Raw genomic sequence first — 18,642 nt, 5'->3', positions numbered from 1 at the left:
TCATAGGTGTTTTGTAGGTGAATATTTTAATAATAAAATGTAAAACCACTATTCTGTTGTTGGTCTGTTCTTGCAGCAGTTGATGAGATATTTTCCATGTTATGCACTGACACAACCACCACCATGTTGCGGGCTACAAAGGGGTGACATCATCTTAATGCATCAACAGGGTTTCAATGAGTAGCCTACTTTCTGTGGTCGAATGCTGACCAAAGAGGCCTTTATTTCGTGAGTGGGACCAGAGATGGCGTTTCCCCCTCTTATCACATTAGTCCAGCATGGACATCAAATATGACAGGATAACGGATGACAGATAATTATTAATTATTACATTTTGTTTTGATATTTTTAAATCACTGAACTGTTGTCTTATATTTTTTTTGTTCTTCTGTTTTGTTCTTAATAAAAGGTATTTTTTTAAAACACAAGTTATTTCTTTTTTTTTAGCAGAGCTCAAAATGCAAGACTGCATTTTGATTCTGGGGTAACATGCCAAAGCTGAATTTGCCTCTCTAAACAAATAAGCCTTCTCCTTGTCTCTTATTTGCATTAATTCAAATCCATCGTTTCTCAAAGCAGTATTTAAACTTACCGTTATGTGTTTTATTCATCGTCATTCATTTGTTTTTAATTAACTTTGAAGAGACTGAAATACTATCAAAGCATTTCAGTCACTTTATGTCAATGACTATATGTGAATGAACATTATCGATATCTCCCGTTTATTGCTCCCTATATATTTAATATTTGTGTTGCCATCCTCTGGCCACTATTTTGTGTTTCAAATTGTAGGACTACTTATATTACCTTTTGAACATCTTGAGCAGAGCACCTTTAATTAAACAATTTCCCTGGGGTTTAATAAATTACCATGAATCTGGATCTGGTTCCGAATCAAACGCACCCGCGCTTCTTCAGACCCTGTCGTCAGAGCATGAGCGCATGCGCCGCAGCCCTCTCTCTCCCACAGACCGAAAAGTGGGACAGCGGGGAAGGAAGGAACCGTGGAAGGGGAATACTGGTTCCACTAGCGCCATAACTTTTTTGAGGCGCTTTTATCGTGTTTACTCGTACAAGTATGAAACTTTACCGGACCTCAACATCTGGTGGGTGTGATTAAAAGCGCTGGGATTTAATTCAACACTGGAAAGCCGAGGACGCCCGACCGCGGCCGATCACCCCAGTCTGGTTATCATAGTTAGCTGGTTGCTAGCTGCGCATCGCGAGAACACCGCCGCCGACTACCATAGACAGCTGTGGATCTCGCGCGAACACCCATTAAAAGGTTCGTGAGTCTCTGGATAAAAAGTACGGTTTTTATACGTTATTAAGTCCAGAGTAATGTTGCCTCCCGGGGTTACCTTTAGATACGGATGAGAAGGTGCTAGTTTCAGGCGGGGACCACGGAGAGAAACACAAAAACTGCATGCCAGACAACAACGAGCACCACCGCTATGTTGGGGTCGAGTCCCGGGTGTGAGCCCCGGGTCCCGGGGCTTCGGGCCTGGCCTCACTGGGTGCTGTGGAGGCTGGGGGGACTCCTGTGTCTGCTCGGCCTGGAGGGGGCCTTCTGCCTCGCCGGCCCCGGCAGCTCTCCCCGGCCGTCAGCAACAACAACGAGGGGGTCAACGTCTACATGAGCCTGGAGGAGGTGAAGAAGTTTCTGGGTAAGTTTTGTGTTTTTGTTTCACCTTACTTTTTGATCCCGAGGCTGTCTCTGTCACGACTTCCCAGCTCAAGCAAGACATTACAAAACATTAAAGTGTAAAAATACCAAACACCAATGTAATATAAGGCAATGGAAATATAGACAAGGTGTCCACATAAAAATGTTAATAATAAGTCCAGTTGATGTGTTTGAGACGTGAATGTCAATGTGATGGCTGTCGTCTGATGGGTTATCGGGTTCTGTGGCGTCTTGCAGATGGGTTATTGTCTTTAAGATGACAACTGTCTTCAATACTTGCAGTCGCTTTGCATATTTACTTGCATATAGACGTATTATACCAGCCTAATGCAATGTGAGTGAGACATCATTAGTTTTTGAGGCAGTATATCTGGTACAGCATGTATTGGGTCAAGATCTGTGCCCCTTCATCAAAAGAAGACTGCTTACTGTTGCCCAGGTGCGCGTTTTTTACTGGCAGTGGCCAGGGATAATTGCACGTCTGGGTTACTGCAGAAATAAAGGCACGCTGGACTTATTGGTCGGATGAATCATGTAGAGCAGGTGGGGTCCAGTCTATGTGGGCTGATCGCTACGCCTGCAGGGAAAATGACAAAAAATACATCCTCAGGAAACACTGGCCTCTTATTATTCGTTGATTCATGATTGGGTAGACGGAAGGTTGCTAGTTTGATCGTCTCCTTCTAGCTGTGTCAAGGTTTCCTGAGCAAGACACCTAACCCTAACTTCTTCAGACGAGCGGGCTGTGTGGGAATTGTGGTAAATCGCTTTTGATAAAAGCGTATGCTAACTGCCCTGAATGTAAAATGAGTGGATACCTGTTGCCCGATGACTGTTACCAGAAAAAAGGATCAACCCTCTTCATTGCATTTGATTCAGTTTCATTTATGTCGGGTCATTTTCATCCCGATCCTAAAGTGAAAGGATAGGATTCCTTGGGGATGACAGATGTAATCTATCGTAGGATAATCCTAGACAGGGTTTAACGACTGTGATGGGATTAGGAGGATGAGGATTATTTAATATCTCGCCAAAGTCTAGATGCTGTCTCTTCAAGCCGTTTAAGGGTTTATCGCGGTAACCTGAACCTATTTACTCGATCGCAGCTAAACAGTTCCTGTCTGTGTTTTTATGGTTGAATCGTCTGATTTACCATCAGGTATAAAATCAGACATGCAGAAGACAGAGGAAAGCCTACAACATGCAACAATTTGTATCCACGAAAGCAGAATGAATCATCCACTGGGACTATTTACCAGTAGCGTTCCTTCTCCGCTTGTAGCTTGGCCTAAAAAAGACTGACGCCTTCAACGGTCATTGTGATAATAACAGATCTGTTGGCCTTGGCCTGTCTCTGGTGTCTCATATTTTACTACGGCCTCTGGTACCTGGAGAAACCTCCATTAAACCATTCCACACTAATCCCCCCTGAACACTTTGCCCAGTGGTTCATTTTCCAAGCACTCTGTCATGGTGACACAGAGAACGCTTGAGGAATTGGGAGTCCTGATGCTTCAAGGATTTAGGGGCGGTGGAGAGGCAAAACTAGATGACATGCTTTTAGTTTGGTTAACCCTGCTAATATCCCCATGCTTTTATTTTGAAACGGTCTCCTAGTGTTTCACAGAGTGCTGCGGGGAGAAGGAGATGGTTCATTGTTTTTATCAGAGTTGTTAATGTTAGGTTAGCTTTAATTGTGTGGGAGGCACTGTTGGAAGCTAGTTATTAACAACGTGAGCACCATGGCACAGTCTAATGAAGGGGCGAGAAGTTTAGATTACAGTGGAGAGGGGGAGAGAGGGAGAGCTAGCTTCACACATTAGCTACTTTGATAAACACAGCCCAGCTTGAGTCTCTCTACAAGCGAGGGTAGTTGTCAAAGTCTTTCCGTCCCATTAACTGTTGCTGAAGCGTATCTGCTGTCTCTTCGGTGTATGTAACTAATGCAAATGTTTGGTATTTTTTAACCACGGTAAAATTATAGTTTTATTAATGAGTTTGGATAATGCATGGTCTTCATCTGGCCTGCAGAGATGGATCGTTGGATTGACGAATGGGTGCAGCCCTAGATGCACTCCGCCTCAGCACTGCTCTCTGTCATGTTTAGCTGAGGCCCTTGAATAAGACAAATAAGAACCCATCAGTGTTAGTGCCCTGGATCCCCTGTTGGGTCAACAAGAGCTTCCTGTGAGGGAGAGAGGGTCTCCCTCCTCTTCAGATAGGGCTGTTTGGGGAGATGTCCGCCATTCCTCAGCCGGAGTCCTGGGTTAGATCGACATTTGTTTTCCCTCTTCGCTTCCCCTTCCCCTCGTCTGTCTGTCTGTCTGTCTGTCTGTCTGTCTGTCTGTCTGTCTGTCTGTCTGTCTGTTGTCTGTCTGTCTGTCTGTCTGTCTGTCTGTCTGTCTGTCTGTCTGTCTGTCTGTCTGTCTGTCTGTCTGTCTGTCTGTCTGTCTGTCGTCTGTCTGTCTGTCTGTCTGTCTGTCTGTCTGTCTGTCTGTCTGTCTATCTGTCTGTGTCTCTCTCTCCCTCCCTCCCTCTCGACGGTCTTCCTGGGTCTCTCTACCTTTTTCTCTTTAGGCCTAAAAAAATAATAATTTTGGTTCCCGTTGGTGGTCAGTTGAGGTCATGGGTAGGTAGGGAATTTATTTTATTTTTTTATTTTATTTTTTCCAGCGGCAGCGAATGATAGGTAGGTTGTTTTCATTTAAAAACGAGAAAATTCGCTCATCCTTGTACAGAATGAAGAGGTGCTGTACCAAAACGTAATTATAGTTTGCATCAAAAAAAAAAAAAAAAATTTTTTTTTTTTTATTATTTTTTTTTTTACAGCTCATAAAATAATTTGGGTCGCACATAAATTGACAGGGTCGGTCGGAATCCGGAACCAAACCAAACATTTTTTTAGGCCTTATCTTCTTTGTCGTCTCCCTGCCTCCTCTCTGTGTTGCCCCTCCCTTTATCACTCTTACTGCCCCTCTCTCTCCTACCCCCTATCTCTCTACCTCCTCTATCTTAGTATCTCCACCGTCTCCGTCTCTCGCTCCCCCCACCTCCCTCCCCCTTCCTCTCTTGGGCGTCTATAGTGTGTGATCTCTTCTGCAGATCTCAGTCCGTTTGTTTTCTACAGGATGAGCGGAACAAGGTTGGATAACTGGATAACCTGGCTGGTCTCCCTGGTTCTTAACCAATCCCACGCACTGTCCAGGGGCGGGCCTAGCGTTCCGACCAATCGGAACACGCACTTGGATGTGGCTCCCTTCTTATCATCACCTGGATGTTCTGGAGCTTTTATCTTAAAACAGCGTGTACTGAATTGAGATGCATGTCATTATGGAGCAGCTAGGGGTTATGGCTGCTTGGCTCAACCTCCATGTAGACAGTGGGCATCGGGGCTCGAACCATCAATCTTACGGACGAGAGTAGCGAGCGAGCCTTCTACACTATTCTACCCTCCTTGATCCTTCAAGTGTCAGGAGATCAATAGGTAAAGTGATTATCATGTACCTATGAATCTATCCACCTATGGTCCAACCACAGACGTCTGACCTGGTCGATTCAGGTCGTTGAACTGAAACCAGCAACGCTTTCTGGCACCGGGCCATAACCACCAGCACCCTCTACCTCGTATAAACATGGATGTGTTTCCAAAGGGTAGGGGACTTTTACTGTGAAAGGTCAAGTGTGCGTCCAGTCCCATGTTGAATGGTTATCCGTGATCTGGAAACGGCCCAGGGAGCACGCTGGAGTTTAGCTGCAGTCCACACGGGGTCTGACAGTTTGGTGCAAACCTTTCCTGAAGCGTTTTGATTCATAACCTTAACGAACATGAGTCCGCGGGACGGGGACGGGGAAGTGCACAGGAAGACCCTGGCGGTTCCTATTTATAGATTTGTCTTTGGGTCAGGTACCGGCTGCCTGCCTCCATGATCGTTTCTACACATGTGACTAATGGGAAGGGAGTTGTTCTCTCCGTAAATCCTCCGCAACGACATGAACGGTCGGCTAACCTCCCATCCTCCCCCATCATCGCCTGCATCTCCCCCCCCCCCCCCCGCCCCCCCCCCCCCCCCCCCCCCCCCCCCCCCCCCCCCCCCCCCCCCCCCCCCCCCCCCCCCCCCCCCCCCCCCCCCCCCCCCCCCCCCCCCCCCCCCCCCCCCCCCCCCCCCCCCCCCCCCCCCCCCCCCGCACTCAACGGTAACCAATCAGTGGAGAGCCTGGCTGATGGTCCCGCTGAAACTGAATCATTATAACTTAATTAATGTCTTAATGCGTTCCCCAAATGGCCCCCGACTGCATGAGGGCACTAAAGCATGTCTCTGCTGAACAGTTTTATAAAACCCTGCTCTCTGTTTTGTTTTTTGACCATTCCACAAGTATAATATAATATTCTCGATGATTTATAGATATCCGCTACATTGAACTTCACAGTTCAGGAAGTCCTTGTGTTTTTATATCTGAACGTTGGATTAGATTACTTGAAAATTGGCAATCTTATTTAGTCTTAAATGCCTTCTTGATTAAAGACACGAAGGCACCAATGACTGGTGATGTTATAGAGGAAGTCAGAGCCCAAAACAGAAACCTACAAATCCTTGTTTTAGACGCTTGATCGTCAATGCACCCCAGAAAGGTGATTTGCAGTACCATATATTTCCCCAGGTGTGGAGCTATCTGCAAAGTTAGTACTTTTGCGTTTAGTCGATCTTTTAATATGAATCTCCTCGCTGATTCCTTTCCCTCCATCGCTTCCCTCCCTCTCCTCTGAGCAGCCCCGCATCGGTGTGATCACTCAGCAGTGGACCGAGTGTGAAAAACAGCCCGTAGGAAGTCTTCTGCATGGCCAAAACTAGGCTAGCCCTTCCTGATAATAGCTGGGTGTTGGAGCCAGGTTTTCCATGGAAGACCCAGCTGTGGGATGTTCTCCAGTCGTTCCGAGGGGAATATTCCCAGTCGGAGGAACACTGGAGGAAGTCTGTTCCCCGGCCTTCAATTGGTTGGTCACACTGCCTCTCCTCTCCCGCCATATTAGCAAATATCGGTAAGGCGGAATGAAAGTGAGTGCAGTGATTCCGCCGGTTTCCCACCAATAACCATTAAAGCTATTTAAACTATATTAAAGCCATTTTAGTTTGCTTCAAAGAATGCCTTTGTGCCCAATGCCCCTGGCAGCGAGCTGACTGCTGGCTGGGGGCTGACCGTGTGCGCACCGTATCAAACACTCTGTATGTAATCTAACCATGGCCTATTCATGATGGATGTGGTTACCGTGGAGCTAGATGTGGAGTCATGAATGAAATGAAACAGCAATACAATCTCGGACTTTCATTTGTGAATGGTACGTAACCTTTTCAATGGCTTCTTGGTTTCAATATCTATATATCTGAGTCTAGAACGTTCGACCTTTAACAATCATGGTGACAAAGATGGTGACTTGTACCATCCCACAGTTTCAAATCGTGCACCCATACTGCGGCCCTCCTCTGTCAGCTGTCAGCCAATCAGAAGCCTGGAGACGATAACAAGCCAGAGAATGATTGACAGCTGTATTCATTTCCTTCATGCCTGATACCAATGAGTCTGCAGTTGAATGGTGGGGTTTGGGTTAGAGGGGGGACACTGATGTCCCCTTTGTCCATAAGTGGCCATCTTGGAGGGAATGTATTTATAGTCCGTTGCGGTCCTGTTTTATTCAGATCTGGTCTTTGTGTGTTTGTGACTGTGGTCTGGATCCTCGATGGGACTGGAGAGAGTGGTTTGTTGTTGAAGGCCAGGGTAAGACCAAGCTGGATAGTGTGTGTAGGAAACGGCAGATATGGCAGTGTTTGGGTACCTGATACACCCCAAAACAATTTCAAAACATGATCCTCCTTGAATTTCATCATGCTGGAGTCTGTGTTCACCTCCGCAATGCTGCTTCCAATGACGAGTTGGACAATGCACCCTTTCACCACCTCTGTTCAAAACATTTGAACTAATCCGGTCTCTGCGTAGCCCTGAGAACCCGGTCTGTAGTGTACACACAACCATATTCACGGGCTGCCATGTGAAAACAAGGCCCTAAATCCATGTCCGGGTGGCGTGCCGGGTCTTCTCAAGCACCCTGTGTTCCCCAACTCCACCCCAGACCCATCCGGACCCGGACGCTGAGGATGGCTCTGTTAGTCCAATAAAGCAAACGTTGTTTAGTGAGTGAACCCGGTCTTCCTGTCCACTGGTAACGCACCAGTAAACAACTGCTGGGGAGCACTGCTCCTCATTGGGCGGACGCGGATCTGGTCATCTGGGAACTCTACGGGGGTGGTGGCGTGCTGTTCCGATTCGCAGGCTGGCTCCCCTGGCCCAAGTGTTGTCAGTGTTTCCTTAAGCGAGATGCTGGAACCCTAACAGTTCCCAGTGGAGTGTGAGAGAATGTGAGCGTTGGCGCTCTTTGAGAGCAGTCACAGTGGCCACCAGAACAGCAGAGTGTAAATGCCGTCCATTCACCCTCTCCTGAGAAGACGCCCCTCCCCTGGTCTCTGCCTCGGGGCTGATCTGGGTACGTAGGGGCTGGGTGATGCATGGCTTCTTTGAAGTATGTTAAAGAAAACCTCAAACACGGTGACGTTTTCTACTCATTGCTGAGGAATGTAATCCACCAAAAGCTCCAAAGCCAGGCTGTGTTTTCATCTCGGGCCGGAGCAGAACTGGTGTTTGGGAATTTTAAACGGGAAGGCTTGTAGGAAGGCCTGGTCGATTTCAGTTTCTCCTCGCGTGACTGACTCCACCTCAGGAATTGTTTTGGTTTGTCGGAGGTTCCTCTCGCTGTCCCATGCTGAACCCTGTAGTATCTGCCTCACACGGGTTCACTTTCCACTCCCAGGAACACTACAGAGAATCTCTCTCACCAAAGGATATCTCTCATAATCTTCCATTAATAACTTTCCACTCCAGTGTTTATCACTGGGTTTCACAGTGTTCAATTATACAAACTCCCGTTTCCTGGAATGGGCTTCGGAATGCTTATGCTATGACACATGCTATGCAGTCGGGTCGCCTATGCCAGACATTGCAATGTCACTCCGACCTGTGCTATGCTATTATCCTCTACTAATAACGCAGACCTATGCTACGCTAGATTAGAAAAAGTGTGCATTTATACCATCTATTTTGTCTGGGTTTGTACCTTTTTATGGACTACATGGGGAAAACAAGAGTATCATTCCCTGTAGCATAGGACTGCATAATTGAATCAAACCTGCCTTGCTCAGAGGCACTGTCTCCCTACCGCGTTGAGCCAGCCAGCTGCCATGTTGGTGGTATTTGTTTGATCAAATACATCCATGGTACATCCCGCTTCGCTGTGTCTCGGTAGGGTTACATGTTCGGTGTTCCCCTGCTGTAACCCACGGCGACATGATAGACTAGACTGTGAGTCATTAGCCTCCCTCCATCTCTCCCCTCTTCCCCCCCCCCCCCCTCCCCCCCTTACATCTGGTCGGGTTTTCCCTCATGAACAAAGTCGCCCTCCCAGGTTAATGCAGACAATTATCTACCTAGTGAGGGGCCCCAGCCACCATCTATTGTGGCCTCCACCGTGGGGGCCCCTGGCGAGAGGTTGGGCCCTCGGGGGCAGAACGAGGCCCCTGGAGTGCAAGGGTCCCCATGAAAGAGGTAGGGGCATTTGGTGTAGACGTAGGGGCCCCTGGTTTAAAGGTAGGGGCCCTTGGTCTGTCGAGATAGGGGTCCCTGGTTTAAAGGTAGGGGCCCTTGGTCTGTCGAGATAGGGGCTCTTGGTTTAAAGGTAGGGGCCCTTGGTCTGTCGAGATAGGGGCCCCTGGTTTAAAGGTAGGGGCCCTTGGTCTGTCGAGATAGGGGCCCCTGGTTTAAAGTTAGAGGCCCTTGGTGTGTAAACGGCTGGTTATGGTCCCACGTTGACGCAACGCAAGGGGGTTACAGACCCCCTTGCGGACCCTCCTTGCCTCCACCGCAAGGGCCTGACGTGCGCCTCCAAAAATTGTACCCTTCCTTCTAGGGGTGGGGTTAGGGTTAACCTTCTTTCTAGGGGTGGGAATCTCTTGGAACCTCAAGATTCGATGCGATTCTGATTATGAGGTCAACGATTCGATTCTAAAGCGATTATCGTTGCATCTCGATGCAACAATTCCATGCGTGATTTTCAAAAATAAACATATACATCTGAGTTTGATACTCAGTTTGCTAATCACTTCCTACTTTTGTGATGATCATTAAAGACATCAGCAGATTAATTAACTTATCTAATATTTTATTAGAGTGAAAGCTTTTTTCAAAAGTAGACTTTCTATGAACAATGCAATAATCAATGCAGCTTGCATTACAACACAATATGAAAGTATGTAAAAATAGGTTTCAGTTTTATTTTCTTTCTAATCTTTCTTTTCTATGTCATTAAAGAAAAAGCTGCTCTTGAATTAGAAGGAGTTCTTGTGTCTGGCTGTGAGTTTGCGTGCATTAGGGATGGGCATGATTAATCGACGATCGACTAATCGATCGTTAAGAATTTCGTCGATTAAGTACATTTTTCATCGACTAAACTAACGCAGTGGGCAATTAAACATTTTACCACACGGGGCAATATTTAAATTTGCGGCTCCTCCCCCGCAATAAACATCCCGCTTTTAACAGTGAACTCTTTACGCCTAGCTGCTATAAAATCTATAAAAACTACAAAATGACTATTAATGCAGGCAATGTGGAAAATGTGCCGACTTTGGCTCAGCCTGGCTCCGCCCTCTTCCGCTACGTAGCTAAGATGGCTGCCGTTGAGTACGAAAAGTGTACATCGCCACACACTTCCGTTTTCAGTACACTTATTTTCGCCCGATCTGAATCGGAACGCCCTACGTACTCAAACTTAGACTAGTAAGTACGGATAGTATGGATATTGGAACACGGCGATGTAATCATGAAGCGGACGAGGCCACGGCGAAGTCTGGTGTGGGACCATTATGATTTAAAAAATGACTTCTTGGGGAGCACTATAGGCCTACCACTCAAGGCGAGGTTAGCATCGAAGCAGAAATAAAGAACTTTCTGAGCCCCTGGATTGTGGAAAGTTGTTCCCCCCCTTGCCAAGTTAGCACGGAGGTATTTGTGCATCACGGCAACGTCGGTCCCCTCAGAGCGGGTGTTTTCGGCGGCTGGACTGACGGTCACCAGGCTGCGGTCGCGTCTGACCCCAGAGCATGTCAACATGCTCATCTTTCTGAACAAAAATCCGTAGACTGGTTGGTTAAGTTATAACATGATTGTTTTTTTGATGTTATTATTTTGGGAAGAAACTAGGGTTGTGTTTATTTTTAGTTATGTTTATGAGCACCGGCTTCGAGCTGCATGCTCCGTTGCTTAGAGCAGAGTAGCGCATAACTATTGAACGGATCTGGTTTAACTGAGTTGTTCATCTAATAATAAAGATCCCAATGAGGAAAACACGCTATATATTTTTTTTAAATGTAAAATATTAATGATTAATCGACTTATTGATCGTTAATTCTCCCGACGATCGACTAAGACAACTTAATCGAATGCCCATCCCTAGCGTGCATGCTTATGTGTAGGCTGAATCGCAATCGTGTCAAGACAAATCAGATTGGCCAATGCACACTGAGATAAATTAATAATTTTAAAATTACTAAAATGATCCCCTCTGATGAACAGAATGTTGCAGCAGGAGAACAACTAAAAAAATTAAAAATAATAAATTCTGAATTAATTTATCTGCATCGAGACGTTATCGTTCTAGAGAGATTCACGATGCATCGAAGAATCGATTATTTTTCCCACCCCTACTTCCTTCGAAGCGACGCAGCAGCGAGGGCTGTGATTGGTCCCCTTACTAAACACCGACGCAGAACCTCGACCGACAGGGAGAACACAGTCCGGTCTGTGTAGCACCTGGTCGCCCCTCCTACCTGGACATGGATACCTTTTTGTTCTGTGGCTGCAAAGCTTGCAACACGAGTCAGCGCTCACTGAATGTTTACCCTCTTATACTCATTATATACTTCACTGAGGTATTGGATATTCACTATTGTACTCACACACTACACATTACCCCGTTATTAACTTGTTTATACTTTACTATAGAATACTAATTATACTCTTATGTTCTCCCTTTTACCCTTTATTATATGCTTGATTATACACTGCAGTTGAACTTTGTAATGCAATGATGTAATAATAATAATAATATATTTAATTTGTAGAGCACTTTACATCAGAAATCTCAAAGACTACTACAGCTGCTACAGAGTTTAAGAGAGAGAGAGAAAAACAATGGTTTAAGTAATACATAAACAGAAAAAGGGAAATTAGCAAAAGGCTTTTTTAAAAAGATACGTCTTAAGTTTTTTTTAAAAACAGCTGTACAAGTAAAATTAGCTGTACAATTAGTACAAGCCCGCCCCATGTACTGTTTTATTCAAATATATTTTATACATTCTCAATTATTAATATACAATATATTTATCTTTTACTTGACTTGCTTTACTTTATACAATTATTCCAAGATATGTTTCTACTCTATATTCTATACTCTTATAATTTAGTATATTAAACTATATGAATTATTTTTTGTATTTGCTGTAGTTTATTTGTGTGGTTGTGTGGAGGAGGGTTGTAGTCATATGCTGCTTGGGAGTAATCCAATCCTACTGCATTTAATCAGAGAACAAACCACTCTCTCCCAGCACATCACAATGGTTTCCAGGGTTGTGTTCGTGTCTCCAGATTAAACGATACTAAAGAAAAATCCTGTTTGACAACACGCCCACATCAAATGGAAGTGGCGCTGTGAAACAACATGGTGTTTCTGGTACTAGAAAGGATATTATATTCTTCTCTGATATGATCCACTCCCCATGATAGAAACATGTTCCCTCTTCAGTCCTCCAGGCTTTGAAGTGAGGCTTTTAAAATTATATGAGCACTCTACGACTTAAGTGAGTCTTTTATTGTGAAGAGTAATAAAAGTGTGTGTGTGTGTGTGTGTGTGTTTGTGTGTGTGTTGTGTGTGTGTGTGTGTGTGTGTGTGTGTGTGTGTGTGTTGTGTGTGTGTGTGTGTGTGTGTGTGTGTGTGTGTGTGTGTGTGTGTGTGTCCTTTAAGAAGCTCCTCATCTACCCAGCCCCCCCTCTGCTGCCAGTCTTATGTGATCTCAATCAGAGCCACTAGCCTGTAGCTATGGTAGCTAGCGTCCTAACCTCTTGTGTTTATCTTGGGTGCTCTCAACCGGTACTATGTTTATCACCTTCAACAACACGTAAACTCATGTGCATCTGGTTATCTGATCTACGGTAGAGTCGGAATGGGTTCCATAGAGATAGTATCATGCTAGGTGGGGATAAAAACGTAGGTCAAAGTATGGCGGATACTTTTTATTCTTTGCTCAAATATCGATCTTTTGTTGCAAATATATAAATTAATATTTTTGGTATAAGAATCGTAATTATTTGCTATATTATATGTTGAATGCAGAAGGCTGGTCTCTAGGGGGTAGAAAAGGTTGGGGTTTGTTTGGTGGAATTCCCTCACTTCAAGTAGTTGATTTGTTTGTTCACTTGTCAATGGAGCCAGATTGACCGTGCATGGATGAAGATACAAAAGAGTATAGACGCATTCAGAGGCACAAAGTGTACAAGTACACACACGCCCATAAAGACACGCACACCCTCTCTAAATATCCCATGTGGTAGACACAGTGGTCAGTGTGACAGTTTGATAGTAGTTTCACTGGGAGCTGGCTGGCTGCCTGGCAGCAGAAGCATTGCCGTAGCCCACAGATCTGTTATGAGCTCGCTGCCACTGTCAAAGGAGAGCTTGAGGAGCTCTCAACCCAGAGCCTGTTTTCCCATAATTTTGGGACGAAGTTGTGAATACGGACAACGAGTTTTGAGATAGGTCCAGGATTGAACGAGAACGCAGCTGACGTCCTCCGCGAAAAAACTGGCGGCAATTGAATCCTTCGGGTAATGGAGCCCGTCACTGCCTCTTAAAGGGCTTGTTCTGACAGGCTCGGGTTCTATTCCATCATTAAAGATCCCGGAACAGGAATACTACTTGTTTCTTTACCCTTGGCTTGATCACGGTTTGTTGGTTGTTGTGTCCAACTGGGTAATCTAAAAGATTCGGTGGTTGGAGGGTTAAGATTGTAGCAACAATAGTATAGGGTAGCATCCTGCAGTAAGGAGATTCCAGAGTCTGGCTTCTCCTTGAGGATGTCATCAAGTGAAATGTGAAGGAACAGGTCGTATTCCTCTGTGTGGGACCTTTTCATAATGACAGACTACATTATGAGCCTGTCAGTGGACAAAACAAGCTCTTTAGGGGACGAATATTGACTGGGTGCTGTGACTGCTGCCGCCCAAACGGGTTTGGATCGCAGCCTCCTTTTCGTGGATTAAGGCAGCAGTGTTTTTGCTCATAACTAGAGACCTATCCTATTCCCCAAGAAAAGCGATCGGAAAATTAGGTTGCCAGGTTGAAAATCCTGAAGTTTTCCTTTAAGCTAGCACAAATCATTCTGACATGAGCTAACCCAGCATGTCGCCTCCCTCCCTCCCTCCCTCCCTCCCTCCAGTTTCCTTGGGCATTCCCAGTGGAACTGCACTGAGAGACAGATGGCAGTTTTTGAGCCTTTTTTGCAGCTGATTCCAGGATGATTTAATGTCTGGCATCCCGCCCTGATTGGTCAGAAGACCTCCGGTAGAGGGCGGGTGTTGGCGGGCGCGTGATTGACTCCATGCTTTTCACAGATCGGTGACGTTGTTGCCAGTGTTCTAGATATGCGTACCAAGCCGATTGTGAAATTCACTCTGCTTGTATCACAAGAAGATCATATCACTTCACGTTTTATCACATTCACAAGGCCTTTAATATCCAGAAAAGAGCCCGTAGGTAAACATGCGGCGATCCCCCTCTCTACACATACACCTCCCAGCTTTACACCAGTGATCCTCTCGCCGGCCCTTCTCATGTAACGTGTGAACAACCTCATGGCCGCCGCAGACAGCTGTCATAATTACGCTGCAACGGGTGTCCGTACCATACAGGCGTCTGTACGTCTGTCCTCTAGGCGTTAACACCTGTATTTTTAGCCCCCCGGTTGGAGTGGGACGCACAGAGAGGTATTTTAATACGGGGTCTAAATCCGGTCTCAGTCCTGTCCTTGAGCTGGGAGATCCGAAGATGTCATCGTGTGCTTATCGTCTTTGAGTTGTATGTTTGATTCGTGAAATTAATTGTTTGAATTAATTAGGTTGTGAAGGTATGCCCTTAAAAACTGTGTGGAGGCCTTTATCTGTATAGCCCGTAATCAAGGGTACAGTCTCAAAGGGCCAAACAGGCCGTATGTTTACGACATCCCGCTAACATCCCACCATGTTGTCCAGGCTGATCCTCAAGCTAATGTGATACTTATCCTATCTCCTATCTCTTATCCCCGCTGGCCTTGTTATACACAGGGAATGGGTTAACCTAACAGTTTGTTTGGGCTTGGCACTTGGTTCTAAGAACATCCTTACTGTACCTACTACCGACAGAGATATATTGTTGTTTCTCTTTCTTCTGACACATCGTCTCATTGAAAGTCGCTTTGGATAAAAGCGTCTGCTGAATGTAATGTAAATGATGCGTCTGAATCCCCCCATGCCTGCTGTGATCTCCATCCAGCCAGCCCTACCTGTGGAGCTGTGCTCCACATCTGTGGAGGTGTGTCTGTGGGGGGGGGTGTCTGTGTCAGCTTACCACCCCACACCCTGGGGCGCATTCCCCCCCCCATCTCCCAACCTGATCCTGGGAGAGGGGTGGACCTCCAGACAGAGACCCACTGGGCCTCCAGTGCCCGACCAAGGCCTCCGTGGGGGGGGTCCTGCCTTTACAACCTCACACGCTCGGCCCTTCGTCGGGTCCTCTGCCCTCTGCCAGTCCAGGGAGAGACCTGGCTGGCTTTGTTTCTGCAGCCTTTTCGTCGGGACCCTGTAATGGGTGAACTGACACTGTGGTCCTCAGGGGCATTGAAATTAACATGAAGTTATTGGGCTGAAATATTTTTTACTTATTTACCTTCACCAAGACCCTCACCAGACTAGGGGTGGGAAAAATATCGATTCTTCTAGAACGTTTCCGTCTCAATTCAGATAAATTAATAATCTGAAAAAGAATTATTATAGCATTCTTCATAGAAAGTCATATTTGTGACAAAAGCTTTCTCTCTAATAAAATATTAGATAAGTTAATTCATCTGTTGATGTCTTTTAATGATCATCACAAAAGTAGGAAGAGATTAACAAACTCCGATGTATATATATTTTTGAATATCACACATGAAAAAAAAAAAAATGGCATCGATAATCGCTTTAGAATCGAATCATTGACCTCAGAATCGGAAATCGAATCGTGAGGTGCCAAGAGATTCCCACCCCTAGCAGACCCTCCCAAATCCCTCAGCTGACCCTCACCTTGTCCCTGACCTCACCTTAACCATCTCTAACCTCCTGCTTGATCAGAACAGTGAACACAGTTCCCCGTTCTGTACTACGCTACCATGTTCTTGGCTTTGCTGTGTGCAGAACAGGGCAAAGGTTGACTCCTTGCTCTCCAGTCCTTGGTCTGAGACGTCAGTCTCTTCTTGCTTTTAGCGTGTTTCCCCCGGGCTTTGTGCATCGCCTGGTCATGCAGCACAGGATGCTGACCGGTACGGAGTATACTCTGGTGGTGCAGCTTGTGAATGGATATCGTACTACACAAATAGAATCTGGGAAAGGTTTGCCCTGTTCTCTCGTCCTTCGTCTGAGACGTGGAGTCTTATCAAAGCGGAGTCTCCTTCTTGGGTTTGCTGTATTTCTCTATTCTCTCTAGTCCAGGGCTGTGAAACGCCACAAGTGCTAGCAGATGGAGCTGCCTTTGTCATTGGTCGGGAACTCGGGGACATTAGTGCCGTCTTTCATGTGGCCGAGTGAGGCTTTCTCTGCTCTCATTCTCCTTCTGAAAGGAGCCCGTCTGTGGAGAGCCAGTCCTTTTGTCGTGGTTCCGAACCTCGTCATTCCTGGTGGTGGTCGACCACTTTACAAATGAGCCAATTAAAAGGCTTACACTCAGTGGGAGGGGAGAGTGGTGGAGAGTAAACGCTGTAATTGCGAACATTCATCGCACAATCTCATAATGTTAGAAGAACGGAACATCTTGTACGGTCACGGCGTGCCTCCACGTCTCTGTGACGCCACCGGGTTAAGGGGTCTAGTCCCATCCGTTCAGTACTAGACTAGATTCATCCCGCTGCCTTCAGATACCTTAGAAACATCCCTGCTCAGTACCCAAGAACCTCAGCACTGTGGGGTCTGGAGCTGGGCTCCAGTCCCCATACCCTTCAGATGGAGTTGACCACTGTGTTGCTGTGCCTTTTTAAACAAGTAGTAAGGCATTTGGCTCAGGAAGTAAAACAGGTTGGCTGGTAACCGGAAGGTTGCTAGTTCGATCCCTGGCTCCTAGCTGTGAGTGTCGAGGTCTCCCTGAGCGAGACGCCTCACCCTGACTGCTCTCGACGAGCTGGCTGTCGCCTTGCATGGTTGACTCCGCCGTCGGTGTGTGAAAGTGTGCTTGAATGGGTGAATGTGAGGCAATGTTGTAAAGCGCTTTGAGTCAGATTAGAGCTGTATAAATGCAGTCTATTTACCGATCACTACGCGTTCCACGGCAGGGCTCGACGCGGAGCTGTACTACGTGCGGGACAACGTGGTCAGCCACTTCGCTCTCTCCTTCATCATGCCCGTGCCCAGCGACACCAACAGCCTGCACTTCACCTGGTTCTCCAAGACAAAGGTAGGCCCTACAATACATTACATCACGTTACATCACAACACATTGCGTCATGCTAAATCGGCAGACATTACATCACTCGCATTACATCACACCCCACTATGTTGGATCGCATGACACAGGCTTGCGGCACACTACATTACATTACACCTTTATCATCACACACTTTTATTCTAATATAACCCATTTTACTGTTCTTGGCATATGAAAATAAAGGCTAGCCAACAGGCTGTCTGACCGTATCATTCTCAATGTGTTTTCTGTGGTCGTATCGGCTGGAAATGGCTGGTCCACAAGCGTCTTGACGGATGCGTTGTGTTGTGGTCTCCTCAGGCAGACTACCGGTTGGGCTTCCAGGTGGAGAACCCCGCCGCCATGAACCAGCCCAAGAGCAACATCTCCAACCTGGGGGAGGTGCCCACGGTCTCCTCCGGTACGTTGACCAAGGGCTTTGGAACGGTGTCCTGGTCAACGAGGGGAGCATGCTCATTAGAACCAGGGATGTTCCAGAGACCTCCTGGTCCAGCTCCGTGCTCCTGAAGCTAGGTTCAGCACGCTCAACGCTGGCCCTCAGTACCAGAGGTGGCCACTAGGAGGTGTTGAGCGCAGCCAGAAGGAGTGAGTGTAGGGTTCGCTTGAGGTCCAGTCCAGCCCCACATCCTGCTTCCTGCCCCCCCCCCCCCCCCCCCCTTACAGGAAGTCCCTCATGGGGCCCCTGCTGAACCTGGGGGGGGCCCTGGAGAGCCCTCTACACACAGGGCTCACAGAGCAGGGGTCTAGGCGTGGCGGCTGGTGTTAATGTGAAGGCCTGGTCCTTCAGAAGGGTCCAGAACAGCAGCCTGGACCAGGGAGCGCTAGGCCATCTGTGAGGGGTGGGCTAAGGTTTAGCACTAATGGAGTGCACCCCTGTTGGTCCATTGGGTTAATAATACTGTGTGTGTGTGGTGTGTGTGTGTGTGTGTGTGTGTGTGTGTGTGTGTGTGTCTTCATTCATGGGTGTGACTCTACGTGCATCCGTGTGTGTGTGTGTGTGTGTCTTTTTTTGTGCATCTGTCTTTCTCTATATTCATGTGTGTGTCCCTACATGAATGTGCTTGTCTCTCTACATTACTGTCTCTCTCAACGT

General features: G+C 46.7%; 1 protein-coding gene across 1 annotated transcript in view; it reads left to right on the top strand.

Moving 5' to 3' along the window:
• Positions 1–946: 946 nt before the first annotated feature.
• Positions 947–18,642, top strand: part of ryk (receptor like tyrosine kinase) — a 48,657-nt gene continuing 30,961 nt past the window's right edge. Inside the window, 4 exon segments of the mRNA XM_030372916.1 lie at positions 947–1,592; positions 1,595–1,667; positions 17,398–17,519; positions 17,850–17,949. Of these exon segments, the coding sequence (XP_030228776.1) occupies positions 1,455–1,592; positions 1,595–1,667; positions 17,398–17,519; positions 17,850–17,949 (433 nt within the window). The 5' untranslated portion in view covers positions 947–1,454.

The sequence above is a fragment of the Gadus morhua genome, chromosome 12 (assembly GCF_902167405.1).
Source record: "Gadus morhua chromosome 12, gadMor3.0, whole genome shotgun sequence".
Classification (NCBI taxonomy): domain Eukaryota; kingdom Metazoa; phylum Chordata; class Actinopteri; order Gadiformes; family Gadidae; genus Gadus; species Gadus morhua.
This window is presented reverse-complemented; position numbering and strand designations above follow the sequence as displayed.